The 20,485-nt window shown below is 45.4% G+C and overlaps 1 protein-coding gene across 4 annotated transcripts in view; it reads left to right on the forward strand.

Moving 5' to 3' along the window:
- The window catches only part of stard13a (StAR related lipid transfer domain containing 13a), a 184,763-nt gene that overhangs the window by 147,478 nt on the left and 16,800 nt on the right, over nucleotides 1-20,485 (forward strand). For all 4 annotated transcript variants that reach the window (XM_082958304.1, XM_045690196.2, XM_045690199.2 and 1 more), the window contains 4 exons: nucleotides 2,240-2,311; nucleotides 7,316-7,397; nucleotides 11,517-11,580; nucleotides 13,727-14,026. In XM_082958304.1, coding sequence (XP_082814430.1) covers nucleotides 2,240-2,311; nucleotides 7,316-7,397; nucleotides 11,517-11,580; nucleotides 13,727-14,026 — 518 coding nt within the window. The remainder of the gene's footprint in view (nucleotides 1-2,239; nucleotides 2,312-7,315; nucleotides 7,398-11,516; nucleotides 11,581-13,726; nucleotides 14,027-20,485) is intronic.

Below are 20,485 nucleotides of genomic sequence, written 5' to 3' on the forward strand. Positions count from 1 at the left end.
ACTATCCCTTCCGATATGTTCGTCAGATGACCAGTGGCGGTTCTAGACCATTTCAACTGGGGGGGCCAAGCTGGGGCCAGTTGTACTGTTAGAGGGGCCAGTTACATTAGACGTTATTGTTGTCATATCGTTTTGCATGTGGTACGATACTGTTGTGTTCCGCCTAAAGCCGCCCCTCTAGAAAATGTGTTCCGCCTAAAGCCGCCCCTCTAGAAAATGTGTTCCGCGTTGCCACTGTCTAATAACGGATGTAAAAAAAGAACGATAGCAAAAATTTGTTATGTAAAAATTAGTTCATTCTCCACATTTAGGGGGGCAACAAGGGGGTCCAACATTGTTGTCACAGGGGCACTGGCCCCCCCTGCGCTCCCCCCCCCCCCCCCCCCGAACCTCTAGTGCAGATGACGAAAAGCCAAACTCGAGTACTGTAGTACTCCAAAGAACGTAAGAGGGGTTCTGCACCACCTTTTGGTCTGGCTGTGCCACTATGACAAAAAAACGTTTGCGTTTTTAAGGACTAGGAAATGAAAATGGCGGTTAGATGTTAAACGCTAAACTCTATGAGCCCATTGCTGTTTTTGTCGCACTCCCTTCCAACGTGTCCTGCATTTCCCGTTAGCACCATAGAGGGGAACAGAATGCATGACCATGCTCCAGAGAGTGTTAGCGTTCAGGAATGGTCTTATATCACAAACACTAGAGACAAATTCAGAGGAAGAAAATCAATTCAACAGGTTGGCTTTATAAACTGCCAGAAACCTCTGTTCTCTTCCACCATTCCTTGCTGGCAAAGTACCAGGATGTCACGGTTGTCGTAGGGTAGAGTGGACCAAAACGCAGCAGGAATATGTCCACTCATCTTCTTTTTATTAAGGACAAAGAAGGTAAACCACAACAAACACGTACACAAAAAAAACACACCGACTAATAACAGGCCGGTAAGGCACAAAGCTATACACAGCACAATCTCCCACAAAAACCCATGAAAACAAACTCCTAATTATAGGACCTTCAATCAGAAGCAACGATAACCAGCTGCTTCCAATTGAAGGTCCAACCCCAATAAACTAAACATAGAAATAGACTAGACTAGACAGAACATAGAAATACACTAACATAGAACAGTGCCCAAAAACCCCGGAATACATAAATCAAACACCCCTCTACATAGACACACACCCCGAACCACATAAACCAAATACCCCCTGCCACGTCCTGACCAAACTACAATAACAAATAACCCCTATACTGGTCAGGACGTGACACAGGATGTGGCAAAGTACCAGGATGTGGCAAAGTGCCAGGATGTGGCAAAGTGCCAGGATGTGGTAAAGTACCAGGATGTGGCAAAGTACCAGGATGTGGCAAAGTGACAGGATGTGGCAAAGTGCCAGGATGTGGTAAAGTACCAGGATGTGGCAAAGTGCCAGAATGTGGTAAAGTACCAGGATGTGGTAAAGTACCAGGATGTGGTAAAGTACCAGGATGTGTCAAAGTACTAGGATGTGGTAAAGTACCAGGATGTGGTAAAGTACCAGGATGTGTCAAAGTACCAGGATGTGGCAAAGTGCCAGGATGTGGTAAAGTGCCAGGATGTGGTAAAGTACCAGGATGTGTCAAAGTACCAGGATGTGTCAAAGTACCAGGATGTGGTAAAGTACCAGGATGTGTCAAAGTACCAGGATGTGGTAAAGTACCAGGATGTGTCAAAGTACCAGGATGTGTCAAAGTACTAGGATGTGGTAAAGTACCAGGATGTGTCAAAGTACCAGGATGTGTCAAAGTACCAGGATGTGTCAAAGTACCAGGATGTGTCAAAGTACTAGGATGTGGTAAAGTACCAGGATGTGTCAAAGTACCAGGATGTGTCAAAGTACCAGGATGTGGTAAAGTACCAGGATGTTTTCTCTGGTTTTGAATCTGAATTTAGAGAAATGACTTTAGAAACTGAATCTGAATGCATCTGGGAAGTTAAATATATGAAACTTTGAACATTTCGAAATGATAGTTTGTAAACTTGAAATACAGAAAATTAAAACGCAATATCTAACATCTCTCGCTATCTCTCTCTCTCCCTCTCTTTTTATCTCCTTTTTTCCATCAATAAAAATGTATTATTGGTTAAAGCAAAACAACCTGGCATCCAGGTTTACATAACTATTCCAGTACAGTTTAACCATTGTATGTCTTTATTATATGTCTTTATTCCTAATGGGACTCTTCTCTCCCCGTCTTACAGAGATCGAGGCCAAGGAGGCTTGTGATTGGCTGAGGGCTGCAGGGTTCCCACAGTATGCCCAGCTCTACGAAGGTAAACACACACACTGCATTACCACACTGCATTACCACACTGCATTACCACACTGCATTACCACACAGCATTTCCACACTGCATTACCACACTGCATTTCCACACTGCATTACCACACTGCATTTTCACACTGCATTTTCACACTGCTTTTTCGCACTGCATTTCCACACTGCATTTCCACACTGCATTTCAACACTGTATTTTCACACTGCATTTCCAACAGCTGTTGTGTATCATATTGAGAGCTCAGTCATTTCTTCTCCTCTCTCCCATCCCCCTGTTCTCTTCCCTCCCATCCCCCTCTACTCCTCTCTCCCATCCCCCTCTTCTCCTCTCTCCCATCCCCCTCTACTCCTCTCTCCCATCCCCCTCTTCTCCTCTCTCCCATCCCCCTCTACTCCTCTCTCCCATCCCCCTCTTCTCCTCTCTCCCATCCCCCTCTACTCCTATCTCCCATCCCCCTCTACTCCTCTCTCCCATCCCCCTCTACTCCTCTCTCCCATCCCCCTCTACTCCTCTCTCCTATCCCCCTATTCTCCTCTCTCCCATCCCCCTGTTCTCTTCCCTCCCATCCCCCTCTACTCCTCTCTCCCATCCCCCTCTTCTCCTCTCTCCCATCCCCCTCTACTCCTCTCTCCCATCCCCCTCTTCTCCTCTCTCCAATCCCCCTCTACTCCTCTCTCCCATCCCCCTCTTCTCCTCTCTCCCATCCCCCTCTACTCCTCTCTCCCATCCCCCTCTACTCCTCTCTCCCATCCCCCTCTACTCCTCTCTCCCATCCCCCTCTACTCCTCTCTCCTATCCCCCTATTCTCCTCTCTCCCATCCCCCTCTTCTCCTCTCTCCCATCCCCCTCTACTCCTCTCTCCCATCCCCCTCTACTCCTCTCTCCCATCCCCCTCTACTCCTCTCTCCTATCCCCCTATTCTCCTCTCTCCTATCCCCCTATTCTCCTCTCTCCCATCCCCCTCTTCTCCTCCTCTCTCCCATCCCCCTCTACTCCTCTCTCCCATCCCCCTCTACTCCTCTCTCCATCCCCCTCTTCTCCTCCTCTCTCCCATCCCCCTCTACTCCTCTCTCCCATCCCCCTCTACTCCTCTCTCCATCCCCCTCTACTCCTCTCTCTTCCTTCACCATCATCTCCTCTTTTGCCTAAGTTTCCCTCCCTCCTTCACTCCCTCTCTCAAACCCTCCTCTCCTCGTTTCTTCTCGTCTCTCATCTCTTCTCATTTACTCTCCTCTCCTCCCTCCATCCCAGGGTCTATTTCTATTCTGTAATTTAGAGGGAGGGGTCATGGGAATGGCCTCTGCTATCTCTGTCTGCCTGGAACACCTTCCCTCGCTCCCTCCCTCCCTCCCTCCCTCGCTCCCTCCCTCCCTCCCTCCCTCCCTCCCTCCCTCCATCTCTTTGTCTCTCTCACTCCCTCTTTCATTCTCACCCCCTCTGTTTCTCTCTCTCACCCTCCCACTCTCTCTAGAAAACCCATTGAGTTGATTTCTATGTGGATTCATCCAATGAGGAACATACAGGATATACAGGATATACAGGATATACAGGATATACAGGATATACAGGATATACAGGACATACAGGACATACAGGATATACAGGACATACAGGATATACAGGATATACAGGATATACAGGATATACAGGACATACAGGACATACAGGATATACAGGATATACAGGATATACAGGACATACAGGATATACAGGATATACAGGATATACAGGATATACAGGACATACAGGATATACAGGATATACAGGACATACAGGATATACAGGATATACAGGATATACAGGATATACAGCCGTCACCATCTAACAGATCTTTATTCCACTCCTCCCTTCTGTTTGGTCCCCCTCTCCTCCTCCTCCTCTTCCTCCTCCTCCTCCTCCTCCTCCTCCTCCTCCTCCTCCTCCTCCTCCTCCTCCACCCATCTCCTATAGTCTCTCCGCTCCCTCTATCCCCCTCTCTTCTTCTCCTCCTCCTCCACCCATCTCCTATAGTCTCTCCGCTCCCTCTATCCCCCTCTCTTCTCCTCCTCCTCCTCCACCCATCTCCTATAGTCTCTCTCCGCTCCCTCTATCCCCCTCTCTTCTCCTCCTCCTCCACCCATCTCCTATAGTCTCTCCGCTCCCTCTATCCCCCTCTCTTCTTCTCCTCCTCCTCCACCCATCTCCTATAGTCTCTCTCCGCTCCCTCTATCCCCCTCTCTTCTCCTCCTCCTCCTCCACCCATCTCCTATAGTCTCTCTCCGCTCCCTCTATCCCCCTCTCTTCTTCTCCTCCTCCTCCACCCATCTCCTATAGTCTCTCTCCGCTCCCTCTATCCCCCTCTCTTCTTCTCCTCCTCCTCCACCCATCTCCTATAGTCTCTCTCCGCTCCCTCTATCCCCCTCTCTTCTTCTCCTCCTCCTCCACCCATCTCCTATAGTCTCTCTCCGCTCCCTCTATCCCCCCCCTCTTCTCCTCCTCCTCCACCCATCTCCTATAGTCTCTCTCCTCTCCCTCTATCCCCTCTCTTCTTCTCCTCCTCCTCCACCCATCTCCTATAGTCTCTCCTCTCCCTCTATCCCCCTCTCTTCTTCTCCTCCTCCTCCACCCATCTCCTATAGTCTCTCTCCGCTCCCTCTATCCCCCTCTTCTCCTCCTCCTCCACCCATCTCCTATAGTCTCTCTCCGCTCCCTCTATCCCCTCTCTTCTTCTCCTCCTCCTCCACCCATCTCCTATAGTCTCTCTCCTCTCCCTCTATCCCCCTCTCTTCTTCTCCTCCTCCTCCACCCATCTCCTATAGTCTCTCTCCGCTCCCTCTATCCCCCTCTCTTCTCCTCCTCCTCCACCCATCTCCTATAGTCTCTCCGCTCCCTCTATCCCCCTCTTCTCCTCCTCCTCCACCCATCTCCTATAGTCTCTCTCCGCTCCCTCTATCCCCCTCTCTTCTTCTCCTCCTCCTCCACCCATCTCCTATAGTCTCTCTCCGCTCCCTCTATCCCCCTCTCTTCTCCTCCTCCTCCACCCATCTCCTATAGTCTCTCTCCGCTCCCTCTATCCCCCTCTCTTCTTCTCTTCCTCCTCCACCCATCTCCTATAGTCTCTCTCCGCTCCCTCTATCCCCCTCTCTTCTTCTCCTCCTCCTCCACCCATCTCCTATAGTCTCTCTCCGCTCCCTCTATCCCCCTCTCTTCTTCTCCTCCTCCTCCACCCATCTCCTATAGTCTCTCTCCGCTCCCTCTATCCCCCTCTCTTCTTCTCCTCCTCCTCCACCCATCTCCTATAGTCTCTCCGCTCCCTCTATCCCCCTCTCTTCTTCTCCTCCTCCTCCACCCATCTCCTATAGTCTCTCTCCGCTCCCTCTATCCCCCTCTCTTCTCCTCCTCCTCCTCCACCCATCTCCTATAGTCTTTCTCCGCTCCCTCTATCCCCCTCTCTTCTTCTCCTCCTCCTCCACCCATCTCCTATAGTCTCTCTCCGCTCCCTCTATCCCCCTCTCTTCTTCTCCTCCTCCTCCACCCATCTCCTATAGTCTCTCTCCGCTCCCTCTATCCCCCTCTCTTCTCCTCCTCCTCCTCCACCCATCTCCTATAGTCTCTCCGCTCCCTCTATCCCCCTCTCTTCTCCTCCTCCTCCTCCACCCATCTCCTATAGTCTCTCTCCGCTCCCTCTATCCCCCTCTCTTCTTCTCCTCCTCCTCCACCCATCTCCTATAGTCTCTCTCCGCTCCCTCTATCCCCCTCTCTTCTTCTCCTCCTCCTCCACCCATCTCCTATAGTCTCTCTCCGCTCCCTCTATCCCCTCTCTTCTTCTCCTCCTCCTCCACCCATCTCCTATAGTCTCTCCGCTCCCTCTATCCCCCTCTCTTCTCCTCCTCCTCCACCCATCTCCTATAGTCTCTCCGCTCCCTCTATCCCCCTCTCTTCTCTCCTCCTCCTCCTCCACCCATCTCCTATAGTCTCTCTCCGCTCCCTCTATCCCCCTCTCTTCTTCTCCTCCTCCTCCACCCATCTCCTATAGTCTCTCTCCGCTCCCTCTATCCCCCTCTCTTCTCCTCCTCCTCCACCCATCTCCTATAGTCTCTCTCCGCTCCCTCTATCCCCCTCTCTTCTTCTCCTCCTCCTCCACCCATCTCCTATAGTCTCTCTCCTCTCCCTCTATCCCCTCTCTTCTCCTCCTCCTCCTCCACCCATCTCCTATAGTCTCTCCGCTCCCTCTATCCCCCTCTCTTCTCCTCCTCCTCCACCCATCTCCTATAGTCTCTCTCCGCTCCCTCTATCCCCCTCGCTTCCTCTCCTCCTCCTCCACCCATCTCCTATAGTCTCTCTCCGCTCCCTCTATCCCCCTCTCTTCTCCTCCTCCTCCTCCACCCATCTCCTATAGTCTCTCTCCGCTCCCTCTATCCCCCTCTCTTCTTCTCCTCCTCCTCCACCCATCTCCTATAGTCTCTCTCCGCTCCCTCTATCCCCCTCCTCTTCTCCTCCTCCTCCACCCATCTCCTATAGTCTCTCTCCGCTCCCTCTATCCCCCTCTCTTCTTCTCCTCCTCCTCCACCCATCTCCTATAGTCTCTCCGCTCCCTCTATCCCCCTCTCTTCTTCTCCTCCGCCTCCACCCATCTCCTATAGTCTCTCTCAGCTCCCTCTATCCCCCTCTCCTCCTCCTCCACCCCCATCTCCTATAGTCTCTCTCCGCTCCCTCTATCCCCCTCTCCTCCTCCTCCATCCTCCCCCCTCTCCTCTGTTTAGTTGTCCTGTACTATAGATAGTCTTTAATACAGGGTTAGGACCAGCACTGTGTTTCTGCCTACAGGACTGTGTGTTTCTGTGGCTTACTGTAGATTCACCCTCTCTCTCCACCACACACACAAACAGAAAAGCATGTACGTATTTTCCAAAGACACTCTGTCATTCCCTCCTAGCAGTCAGACTAGCAGTCAGTGATTTCATTGACCTGTAACTATAGTACTGCTGCAGTCTGCTGGAATCCATCTCGCTCTCTCAGATTCCCAGTTTCCTATAGATATCTTGTCAGTGAAGAGGGACCATGACTTCTTGGACAGGGACCTGGTGGAACCGCTGTGTCGGTAAGAGAACACACAAACACACCGTTCTGTAGACTACATTACTTAGAACTAACAACGTTCTGTAGACTACATTACTTAGAACTAACAACGTTCTGTAGACTACATTACTTAGAACTAACAACGTTCTGTAGACTACATTACTTAGAACTAACAACGTTCTGTAGACTACATTACTTAGAACTAACAACGTTCTGTAGACTACATTACTTAGAACTAACAATGTTCTGTAGACTACATTACTTAGAACTAACAACATTCTGTAGACTACATTACTTAGAACTAACAATGTTCTGTAGACTACATTACTTAGAACTAACAACGTTCTGTAGACTACATTACTTAGAACTAACAACGTTCTGTAGACTACATTACTTAGAACTAACAACGTTCTGTAGACTACATTACTTAGAACTGACAACGTTCTGTAGACTACATTACTTAGAACTAACAACATTCTGTAGACTACATTACTTAGAACTGACAACATTCTGCAGACTACATTACTTAGAACTAACAACATTCTGTAGACTACATTACTTAGAACTAACAACGTTCTGTAGACTACATTACTTAGAACTAACAACATTCTGTAGACTACATTACTTAGAACTAACAACGTTCTGTAGACTACATTACTTAGAACTAACAACATTCTGCAGACTACATTACTTAGAACTAACAACGTTCTGTAGACTACATTACTTAGAACTAACAACGTTCTGCAGACTACATTACTTAGAACTAACAACGTTCTGTAGACTACATTACTTAGAACTAACAACATTCTGTAGACTACATTACTTAGAACTAACAACATTCTGTAGACTACATTACTTAGAACTAACAACATTCTGTAGACTACATTACTTAGAACTGACAACATTCTGCAGACTACATTACTTAGAACTAACAACGTTCTGTAGACTACATTACTTAGAACTAACAACATTCTGTAGACTACATTACTTAGAACTAACAACGTTCTGTAGACTACATTACTTAGAACTAACAACGTTCTGTAGACTACATTACTTAGAACTAACAACGTTCTGTAGACTACATTACTTAGAACTAACAACATTCTGCAGACTACATTACTTAGAACTAACAACGTTCTGTAGACTACATTACTTAGAACTAACAACATTCTGCAGACTACATTACTTAGAACTAACAACGTTCTGTAGACTACATTACTTAGAACTAACAACATTCTGCAGACTACATTACTTAGAACTAACAACGTTCTGTAGACTACATTACTTAGAACTAACAACATTCTGCAGACTACATTACTTAGAACTAACAACGTTCTGTAGACTACATTACTTAGAACTAACAACATTCTGCAGACTACATTACTTAGAACTAACAACGTTCTGTAGACTACATTACTTAGAACTAACAACATTCTGTAGACTACATTACTTAGAACTAACAACATTCTGTAGACTACATTACTTAGAACTAACAACATTCTGTAGACTACATTACTTAGAACTAACAACATTCTGTAGACTACATTACTTAGAACTAACAACGTTCTGTAGACTACATTACTTAGAACTAACAACATTCTGTAGACTACATTACTTAGAACTAACAACGTTCTGTAGACTACATTACTTAGAACTAACAACATTCTGTAGACTACATTACTTAGAACTAACAACATTCTGCAGACTACATTACTTAGAACTAACCACGTTCTGTAGACTACATTACTTAGAACTAACAACATTCTGTAGACTACATTACTTAGAACTAACAACGTTCTGTAGACTACATTACTTAGAACTAACAACGTTCTGTAGACTACATTACTTAGAACTAACAACGTTCTGTAGACTACATTACTTAGAACTAACAACATTCTGCAGACTACATTACTTAGAACTAACAACGTTCTGTAGACTACATTACTTAGAACTAACAACATTCTGCAGACTACATTACTTAGAACTAACAACGTTCTGTAGACTACATTACTTAGAACTAACAACATTCTGCAGACTACATTACTTAGAACTAACAACGTTCTGTAGACTACATTACTTAGAACTAACAACATTCTGTAGACTACATTACTTAGAACTAACAACGTTCTGTAGACTACATTACTTAGAACTAACAACATTCTGTAGACTACATTACTTAGAACTAACAACGTTCTGTAGACTACATTACTTAGAACTAACAACATTCTGCAGACTACATTACTTAGAACTAACAACATTCTGTAGACTACATTACTTAGAACTAACAACGTTCTGTAGACTACATTACTTAGAACTAACAACATTCTGTAGACTACATTACTTAGAACTAACAACGTTCTGTAGACTACATTACTTAGAACTAACAACATTCTGTAGACTACATTACTTAGAACTAACAACGTTCTGTAGACTACATTACTTAGAACTAACAACATTCTGTAGACTACATTACTTAGAACTAACAACGTTCTGTAGACTACATTACTTAGAACTAACAACATTCTGTAGACTACATTACTTAGAACTAACAACGTTCTGTAGACTACATTACTTAGAACTAACAACATTCTGTAGACTACATTACTTAGAACTAACAACGTTCTGTAGACTACATTACTTAGAACTAACAACGTTCTGTAGACTACATTACTTAGAACTAACAACATTCTGTAGACTACATTACTTAGAACTAACAACGTTCTGTAGACTACATTACTTAGAACTAACAACATTCTGTAGACTACATTACTTAGAACTAACAACGTTCTGTAGACTACATTACTTAGAACTAACAACATTCTGTAGACTACATTACTTAGAACTAACAACGTTCTGTAGACTACATTACTTAGAACTAACAACATTCTGTAGACTACATTACTTAGAACTAACAACATTCTGTAGACTACATTACTTAGAACTAACAATGTTCTGTAGACTACATTACTTAGAACTAACAACATTCTGTAGACTACATTACTTAGAACTAACAACGTTCTGTAGACTACATTACTTAGAACTAACAACGTTCTGTAGACTACATTACTTAGAACTAACAACGTTCTGTAGACTACATTACTTAGAACTAACAACATTCTGTAGACTACATTACTTAGAACTAACAACGTTCTGTAGACTACATTACTTAGAACTAACAACGTTCTGTAGACTACATTACTTAGAACTAACAACGTTCTGTAGACTACATTGTTCTGACTCTAGGTGGGTTGGTGAAAGATAACATACACTGTGTTATATGGTGGAGTAGTCATGTAGCGTTAGCATACTGTTAGCTCCATAGCTAAGAATGCTAGAGAGTAGGTCCGATGACCATTTAGTTCAGCAGGAAGTGAAACACTAGCCTCTATTCAGGCTAACTGGCTTGCTAATTGGCTGTTTGTGCTCATGGGCCCTGGTCAAATGTAGTGCACTATAAATCAGTTTCAATTAGGGTGCAAATTAGGGTGCCATTTAAGACACAGCGTCAGAGTTCCCATCGGACAGTAGAGCTGATGGCATCAGCAGAACTGAATCTCTCTGTGACAAAACTGTATCTCTCTTTGACATAACTGTATCTCTCTGTGACTTAAAAACTGTATGTCTCTGTGACATAACTGTATCTCTCTGTGACATAAAAACTATATCTCTCTGTGACATAACTGTATCTCTCTGTGACATAACTGTATCTCTCTGTGACATAACTGTATCTCTCTGTGACATAAAAACTATATCTCTCTGTGACATAACTGTATCTCTCTGTGACATAACTGTATCTCTCTGTGACATAAAAACTATATCTCTCTGTGACATAACTGTATCTCTCTGTGACATAACTGTATCTCTCTGTGACTTAAAAACTGTATCTCTCTGTGACATAACTGTATCTCTCTGTGACATAAAAACTATATCTCTCTGTGACATAACTGTATCTCTCTGTGACTTAAAAACTGTATGTCTCTGTGACATAACTGTATCTCTCTGTGACATAACAACTATATCTCTCTGTGACATAACTGTATCTCTCTGTGACATAAAAACTATATCTCTCTGTGGCATAACTGTATCTGTGACATAACTGTATTTCTCTGTGACATAACTGTATCTCTCTCGGTTGTTTCAGACGTCTTAACACCCTGAACAAGTGTTGCTCCATGAAACTAGATGTCAGCCACCCCAGGAAGAAAGTAAGTAATCTCTCCATCTCTCCATCTTTTATTATCTCCAAACCGACATGAATGTCTGGTGTTAAAGAGGTGATCTGAATGAATGTCTGGAGTTAAAGAGGTGATCTGAATGCATGTCTGGAGTTAAAGAGGTGATCTGAATGAATATCTGGTGTTAAAGAGGTGATCTGAATGAATATCTGGTGTTAAAGGGGTGATCTGAATGAATATCTGGAGTTAAAGAGGTGATCTGAATGCATGTCTGGAGTTAAAGAGGTGATCTGAATGAATGTCTGGAGTTAAAGAGGTGATCTGAATGAATGTCTGGAGTTAAAGAGGTGATCTGAATGAATGTCTGGTGTTAAAGAGGTGATCTGAATGAATGTCTGGAGTTAAAGAGGTGATCTGAATGCATGTCTGGTGTTAAAGAGGTGATCTGAATGAATGTCTGGAGTTAAAGAGGTGATCTGAATGAATGTCTGGTGTTAAAGGGGTGATCTGAATGAATGTCTGGTGTTAAAGAGGTGATCTGAATGAATGTCTGGTGTTAAAGGGGTGATCTGAATGAATGTCTGGAGTTAAAGAGGTGATCTGAATGAATGTCTGGTGTTAAAGAGGTGATCTGAATGCATGTCTGGAGTTAAAGAGGTGATCTGAATGCATGTCTGGAGTTAAAGAGGTGATCTGAATGAATATCTGGTGTTAAAGAGGTGATCTGAATGAATGTCTGGAGTTAAAGAGATGGATCTGAATGAATGATACATATGAATCAGAGAAAAATGCAAAATGCTGGAGATTTTCACATTCAGAGGATGCGGCCTGTACTGTGCATGGTCAGAAAAAAACTAAATATATTCTGCCACCTTGTGGTAAATGATGGATATAGCACCATTCAATGAGCAAAACCAATGTTTTTGATCACACACAACTGACTTGGACAATAACAGGCCCATGATTAAACTCCACCTATTAAATGTTTTATGTGCCTGACCCTGGTCTGTTAGGAGAGGAGTTTTATACTGATGGAATGTGTCGGGGCGGCAGGGAGCCTAGTGGTTAGAGCGTTGGGGCCAGTCATCGAAAGGTTGCTAGATCGCCCCTGAACAAGGCAGTTAACCCACTGTTCCTAGGCCGTCATTGTAAATAAGAATTTGTACTTAACTGACTTGACTGGTAAAATAAAGAGAATGTGTTTTGCGGTAGTACAGACCAATATACTATACTCCCTCTCTCTCTATACTCCCTCTCTATACTCCCTCTCTATACTCCCTCTCTCTCTATACTCCCTCTCTCTCTATACTCCCTCTCTATACTCCCTCTCTCTCTATACTCCCTCTCTGTACTCCCTCTCTCTCTATACTCCCTCTCTATACTCCCTCTCTCTCTATACTCCCTCTCTCTCTATACTCCCTCTCTATACTCCCTCTCTCTCTATACTCCCTCTCTATACTCCCTCTCTCTCTATACTCCCTCTCTCTATACTCCCTCTCTCTCTATACTCCCTCTCTATACTCCCTCTCTCTCTATACTCCCTCTCTATACTCCCTCTCTACTACCCTCCCTCTCCCTCTCTATACTCCCCCTCTCTATACTCCCTCTCTCTCTATACTCCCTCTCTCTCTATACTCCCTCTCTCTCTCTACTCCCTCTCTCTCTCTACTCCCTCCCTCTCTATACTCCCTCTCTATACTCCCTCTCTCTCTATACTCCCTCTCTCTCTATACTCCCTCTCTCTCTATACTCCATCTTTCTCTATACTCCCTCTCTCTATACTCCCTCTCTCTATACTCCCTCTCTATACTCCCTCTCTCTCTATACTCCCTCTCTCTCTATACTCCCTCTCTATACTCCCTCTCTCTCTCTACTCCCTCTCTCTCTATACTCCCTCTCTCTCTCTATACTCCCTCTCTCTCTATACTCCCTCTCTCTCTATACTCCCTCTCTATATTCCCTCTCTCTCTATACTCCCTTTCTCTATATACTCCCTCTCTCTATATACTCCCTCTCTATACTGCTTCTCTCTCTATACTCCCTCTCTATACTCCCTCTCTCTCTACTCCCTCTCTCTCTATACTCCCTCTCTATACTTCCTCCCTCTCTATACTCCCTCTCTATACTCCCTCCCTCTCTATACTCCATACTCCCTCTCTATACTCTCTCTCCCCAGACTGATGATTCCGATGATGATGACCCGCTGGCCATCAGTAAGAGATGGACCTTTGAATGGAACAGCCGGCGCTGGTCCCGCCTCCAGGACATGCACTTCCTGCTGGGCTCGCCCAATGAGAGCAGCCCTGAGGGGTGCCAGGGGGAGGGGCGACTGAGGAGCACAGTGAGCAGTGAGAGCGTCCTGACGGACCTGAGCGAACCAGAGATCACGGATATATCCTCTCTGCACAGTCAAGACTCTCTGGGAGCCATGCTGCCAGACTCTGTCTCTATGGCCTCACTGGCAGGGCCCTACCAGGTTAGTCTGTCTTCATGTCTGCCTCCCAAATGGCACCTTATTCCCTATGTAGTGTATTACTTATGAATAGGACCCATTGGGCTCCCTATTCCCTATGTAGTGTATTACTTATGAATAGGACCCATTGGGCTCCCTATTTCCTATGTAGTGTATTACTTATGAATAGGACCCATTGGGCTCCCTATTCCCTATGTAGTGTATTACTTATGAATAGGACCCATTGGGCTCCCTATTCCCTATGTAGTGTATTACTTAATAATAGGACCCATTGGGCTCCCTATTCCCTATGTAGTGTATTACTTAATAATAGGACCCATTGGGCTCCCTATTCCCTATGTAGTGTATTACTTAATAATAGGACCCATTGGGCTCCCTATTCCCTATGTAGTTGTGGCATAATTATAAATCTTCTTCGGGATCGGTGTCCCTTCCACGGGACGGTTGAGCTAACGTAGGCTAATGCGATTAGCATGAGGTTGTAAGTAACAAGAACATTTCCCAGGACATAGACATATCTGATATTGGCAGAAAGCTTAAATTGTTGTTTATCTAACTGCACTGTCCAATTTCCAGTATCTATTACAGTGAAATAATACCATACTATTGTTTGAGGAGAGTGCACAATTTTGAACATGAAAAGTTATTAATAAACCAATTAGGGATACATGGTTCGTCTAAAACTTTGCACATGCACTGCTGCCATCTAGTGGCCAAAATCTACGTTGCACCTGGGCTAGAATAATACATTATGGCCTTTGTCCTGCATTTCAAATATGATGGTACAAAATAAATACAAAAGAACGGTTGTTTTTTTTCTTTGTATTATCTTTAACCAGATCTAATGTGTTATATTCTACTGCATTCCTTTCACATTTCCACAACCTTCAAAGTGTTTCCTTTCAAATGGTACCAAGAATATGCATATCCTTGCTTCAGGGCCTGAGCTACAGGCAGTTAGATTGGGATATGTCATTTTAGGAGAAAATTGAAAAAAAGGGCCGGATCCTTAAGAGGCAAGACGCAGCCATTTTGTTTTGCGTCAAGACTAATAACAAAATGAATTGACATGTGCATTCCCATAATGCACTTTGACCTGACCCTGGTACGGCAACCTGCACATACCAAGACGGAGCCGCTCTTCCTCCCGGAGAAGTCTTGCCCGCTCCAAGACCTCTCCATCACGGTCCACAACTCCCGTCTGATGTTCAACCTTTCCATGTTCTCCCATGTCACCCTGCTCCTCCGTACACTCCGCTGGCTTCCAGTCGAAGCTGGCGTCCACTACAAGACCATGGTGCTTACCTACAGAACAGCAAGAGAAACTGCCCCTCCCTACCTTCAGTCTGTGATCGAACCCTACATCCTAACCCGAACACTCCGTTCTGCCACCTCTGGTCTCTTGGCTGTGATAGGTGGTTGTCTCACCTAGCTATCTTAAGAAGAATGAACTACAATAAGGGGCTCTGGATGAGAGCGTCTGCTGAATGACTAACATGTCAATGTAAATGAATGGACATTGTTAATAATGCATGAAGTTTTTTAGGTCAAAACACTACGTCATCCACCTTTTTTAAGTCTGAGATACAGTACTGAGTGATTCCCAGTAAATGCTCGTACTGTAAGTAACTAAAAGAGTTATGTATCTGTTAAACCTGTAAACATTTCACTGTGTCATATCAAAGATGGACACTGACGTCATGTTTATTTTGTACCACGTCACAGCAGTTCTGTCTCTTCAGGTGTCTACTTTATTATTGTGACGTGCACAAGTACAGCGAAAAGGATTTCTTTTCCCAACAATGCAGTAATCAGTATACTGTATAGTAGTATATAAAATAAATGAAAGTAAAGTAGAAGTTAAACCCACTCTTATCAGTGTGAATACAAACGCCTTTAAGGGCTGTAATGGTCTGAAGACCCTGTGAGAGGGAATGGTACAGCTGGACTGTTGCATGTCTGCGCTTCAATGTTCTTCTCTCACCTGTTACAGTGTGTCATTGTGCCCCAGTGTTTTGTCCCACATTGACCTCTGATCGTCAGCCATGTCAGGTGTGTCAGTACGATACTGGACCTGTCTGCTGTGTGACAAACCCAAGCTTTTTCATGACATTTTTTTAATGTCTGAACGGACCTCTCTGCCAGCCAGTCTGAACATACCTCTCTGCCAGCCAGTCTGAATGGACCTCTCTGCCAGCCAGTCTGAACGGACCTCTCTGCCAGCCAGTCTGAACGGACCTCTCTGCCAGCCAGTCTGAACGGACCTCTCTGCCAGCCAGTCTGAACGGACCTCTTTGCCAGCCAGTCTGAACGGACCTCTTTGCCAGCCAGTCTGAACGGACCTCTTTGCCAGCCAGTCTGAACATACCTCTCTGCCAGCCAGTCTGAACGGACCTCTCTGCCAGCCAGTCTGAACGGACCTCTTTGCCAGCCATTCTCAACGGACTTCTCTGCCAGCCAGTCTGAACGGACCTCTCTGCCAGCCAGTCTGAACATACCTCTCTGCCAGCCAGTCTGAACGGACCTCTCTGCCAGCCAGTCTGAACGGACCTCTCTGCCAGCCAGTCTGAACGGACCTCTCTGCCAGCCAGTCTGAACGAACCTCTCTGCCAGCCAGTCTGAACGGACCTCTCTGCCAGCCAGTCTGAACATACCTCTCTGCCAGCCAGTCTGAACGGACCTCTCTGCCAGCCAGTCTGAACGGACCTCTCTGCCAGCCAGTCTGAACGGACCTCTCTGCCAGCCAGTCTGAACATACCTCTCTGCCAGCCAGTCTGAACGGACCTCTCTGCCAGCCAGTCTGAACGGACCTCTCTGCCAGCCAGTCTGAACGGACCTCTCTGCCAGCCAGTCTGAACGGACCTCTCTGCCAGCCAGTCTGAACATACTTCTCTGCCAGCCAGTCTGAACGGACCATGTATTGTCTATTTTTATTTAACCTTTATTTAACCTTTATTTAACTAGGCAAGTCAGTTAAGAACAAATTCTTATTTACAATGACGGCCTACATTGGCCAAACCCGGAAGACGCTGGACCAATTGTGCACCGCCCTATGGGACTCCCAATCACAGCCGGTTGTGATACAGCCTGGAATGGAACCAGGGTCTGTAGTGACTCCTCTAACACTGTGATGCAGTGTCTTAGACCGCTGTGATACAGCCTGGAATGGAACCGGGGTCTGTAGTGACTCCTCTAACACTGAGATGCAGTGTCTTAGACCGCTGTGATACAGCCTGGAATGGAACCGGGGTCTGTAGTGACTCCTCTAGCACTGAGATGCAGTGCCTTAGACCGCTGTGATACAGCCTGGAATGGAACCGGGGTCTGTAGTGACTCCTCTAACACTGAGATGCAGTGCCTTAGACCGCTGTGATACAGCCTGGAATGGAACCGGGGTCTGTAGTGACTCCTCTAACACTGAGATGCAGTGTCTTAGACCGCTGTGATACAGCCTGGAATGGAACCGGGGTCTGTAGTGACTCCTCTAACACTGAGATGCAGTGTCTTAGACCGCTGTGATACAGCCTGGAATGGAACCGGGGTCTGTAGTGACTCCTCTAACACTGAGATGCAGTGCCTTAGACCTCTGCACCACTCGGGAGCCCCTGTGAAGTGATTTGTGACATTCTGAACATTTCTAACCATTTAGAGTGTGAGTCAACCACTATCATACACATGTTGTTTTGAAATTGGCCTGCAAAGTCTGTGTAAACCTTTCCAACACTCACCAGGGAACTCCCAGGATGCAACGGGACCTGTCATTGTGTTTTCTGATAAACTCCATTATGATCGTCTCCACTTCTCCGTAAAGGGTTTGGGACACTATTTGCCAGTGCTTCCATTTCCACAATACCCTGATGTCCTGTGAGAATTTATTTTAGCGCTGCCCTTCACAGTTTTGTTGGAAATATTACTCTAGTGTCTCAGAAGACACAACCTTGTTCCGCTGACAGCTCTCCTCTGTGTGTAGAATGATTTCAAGTTTTCTTCAAGGCCAACCCTCCATTATGTATTTGAAGAATTTTGAGAGCTCGCTGTCCGCGCGTGTTGCTCTGGCTACTTGTTTAGCATTCAGTGGTGCTTCCTGGAAGTGCTCTGTTAGGCTTCCTGGAAGTGCTCTGTTAGCTTCCTGGAAGTGCTCTGTTAGCTTCCTGGAAGTGCTCTGTTAGCTTCCTGGAAGTGCTCTGTTCAGCTTCCTGGAAGTTCTCTGTTCAGCTTCCTGGAAGTTCTCTGTTCAGCTTCCTGGAAGTTCTCTGTTAGCTTCCTGGAAGTGATCTGTCAGCAGTGTGTGGATGTGAGCCAACACTGCCTCGGCTCTGGCATCACTGGTCTCAGGTAAGGGAAAGAGTGATAAACCATCAGCATTGCTGTGGGGTTCTGATTTGCGATAAGCAATCTACACACAATAACCCATAATGACAAAGCAAAAACAGGTTTTTAGAAATGTTTGAAAATGTATTCAACCTTTTAAAACAGAAAAACCTTATTTACATAAGTATTCAGACCCTTTGCTATGAGACTTGAAATTGAACTCAGGTGCATCCTGTTTCCATTGATCATCCTTGAGATGTTTCTACAACTTGATTGGAGTCCACCTGTGGTAAATTCAATTGATTGGACATTATTTGGAAAGGCACACACCTGTTTATATACGGTCCCACAGTTGACAGTGCATGTCAGAGCAAAAACCAAGCCATGAGGTTGAAGGAATTGTCCATAGAGCTCCGAGACAGGATTGTGTCGAAGCACAGATCTGGGGAAGGGTACCAAACTGTTTCTGCAGCATTGAAGGTCCCCAAGAACACAATGGCCTCTATCATTCTTAAATGGAAGAAGTTTGGAACCACCAAGACTCTTCCAAGAGCTGGCCGCCCGGCCAAACTGAGCAATCGGGGGAGAAGGGCCTTGGTCAGGGAGGTGACAAAGAATCCTGATGGTCACTCTGACAGAGCTCCAGAGTTCCTCTGTGGAGATGGGAGAACCTTCCAGACGGACAACCATCTCTGCAGCACTCCACCAATCAGGCCTTTATGGTAGAGTGGCCAGACGGAAGCCACTCCTCAGTAAAGGCACATGACAGTCCGCCTGGAGTTTGCCAAAAGGCACCTAATGGACTCTGACCATGAGAAACAAGATTCTCTGGTCTGATATAATCAAGATTGAACTCTTTGGCCTGAATGCCAAGTGTCGCGACTGGAGGAAACCTGGCACCATTCCTACGGTGAAGCATGGTGGTGGCAGCATCATGCTGTGGGGATGTTATTCAGCGGCAGGGACTGGGAGACTAGTCAGGATCAAGGGAAAGATGAATGGAGCAAAGTACAGAGAGATCCTTGATGAAAACCTGCTCCAGAGCGCTCAGGACCTCAGACTGCGGTGAAGGTTCACCTTCCAACAGCACAACGACCCTAAGCACACAGCCAAGACAACGCAGGAGTGGCTTTGGGACAAGTCTCTGAATGTTCAGAGTGGCTCAGCCAGAGCCCGGACTTGAACCAGATCGAACATCTCTGGAGAGACCAGAAAATAGCTGTGCTGCAACGCTCCCCATCCAACCTGACAGAGCTTGAGAGGATCTGCAGAGAAGAATGGGAGAAACTCCCCAAATACGTTTGCCAAGGTTGTTGCGTTCTACCCAAGAAGACTTGAGGCTGTAATCGCTGCCAAAAATGTTTCAACATAGTACTGAATAAAGGGTCTGAATACTTATGTAAATGTGATATTGTAGTTAATTTTTAATACATTAGCAAAAACACATTTTAACCTGTATTTGCTTTGTAATTATGGGGTATTGTGTGTAGATTAATGAGGAAAAACAACAATTTCATCCATTTTAGAATAAGGCTGTAACGTAACAAAATATGGAAAAAGTCAACAGGTCTGAATACTTTCATAATGCTCTGTAGACAAGGGTTATCGGTACAGAGTCAATGTGTTCAGGTTAGTTAAGGTAATTGATGTAATATGTATGTAGGGGTAAAGTGACTATGCATAGATAATAAACAGCAAGTAGCTGCAGTGTAAAAACGGGGGTCAATGCAAATAGTCCGGGTTGCCAATCAGTAAGAGTTTGCAAGCCCTGCCACATCCGACGAGCGTCAGAGCTGGTGTAGTAGTATTTAATATTAGTCCTGTGTTGATGCTTTGCCTGTTTGATGGTTTGTCAGAGGGCGTAGCTGGATTTCTTATGTGTCCGGATTAGTGTCTCACTCCTTGAAAGAGGCAGCTCTAGCCTTTAGCTCAGTGCGGATGTTGCCTGTAATCCTTGGCTTCTGGTTGGGATATGTACGTACGATCACTGTGGGGACGAAGCTGTCGATGCACTTATTGACGAAGCCGTTAACTGATGTGGTCTATTCCTCAATGCCATCGGATGAATCCCAGAACATATTCCAGTCTGTGCTAGCAAAACACTCCTTTAGCGTAGCATCTGCATCATCTGACCACTTCGTTATTGAGCGA

The sequence above is a fragment of the Salmo salar genome, chromosome 11 (assembly GCF_965601325.2).
Source record: "Salmo salar chromosome 11, fSalSal1, whole genome shotgun sequence".
Taxonomy (NCBI): Eukaryota; Metazoa; Chordata; class Actinopteri; order Salmoniformes; family Salmonidae; genus Salmo; species Salmo salar.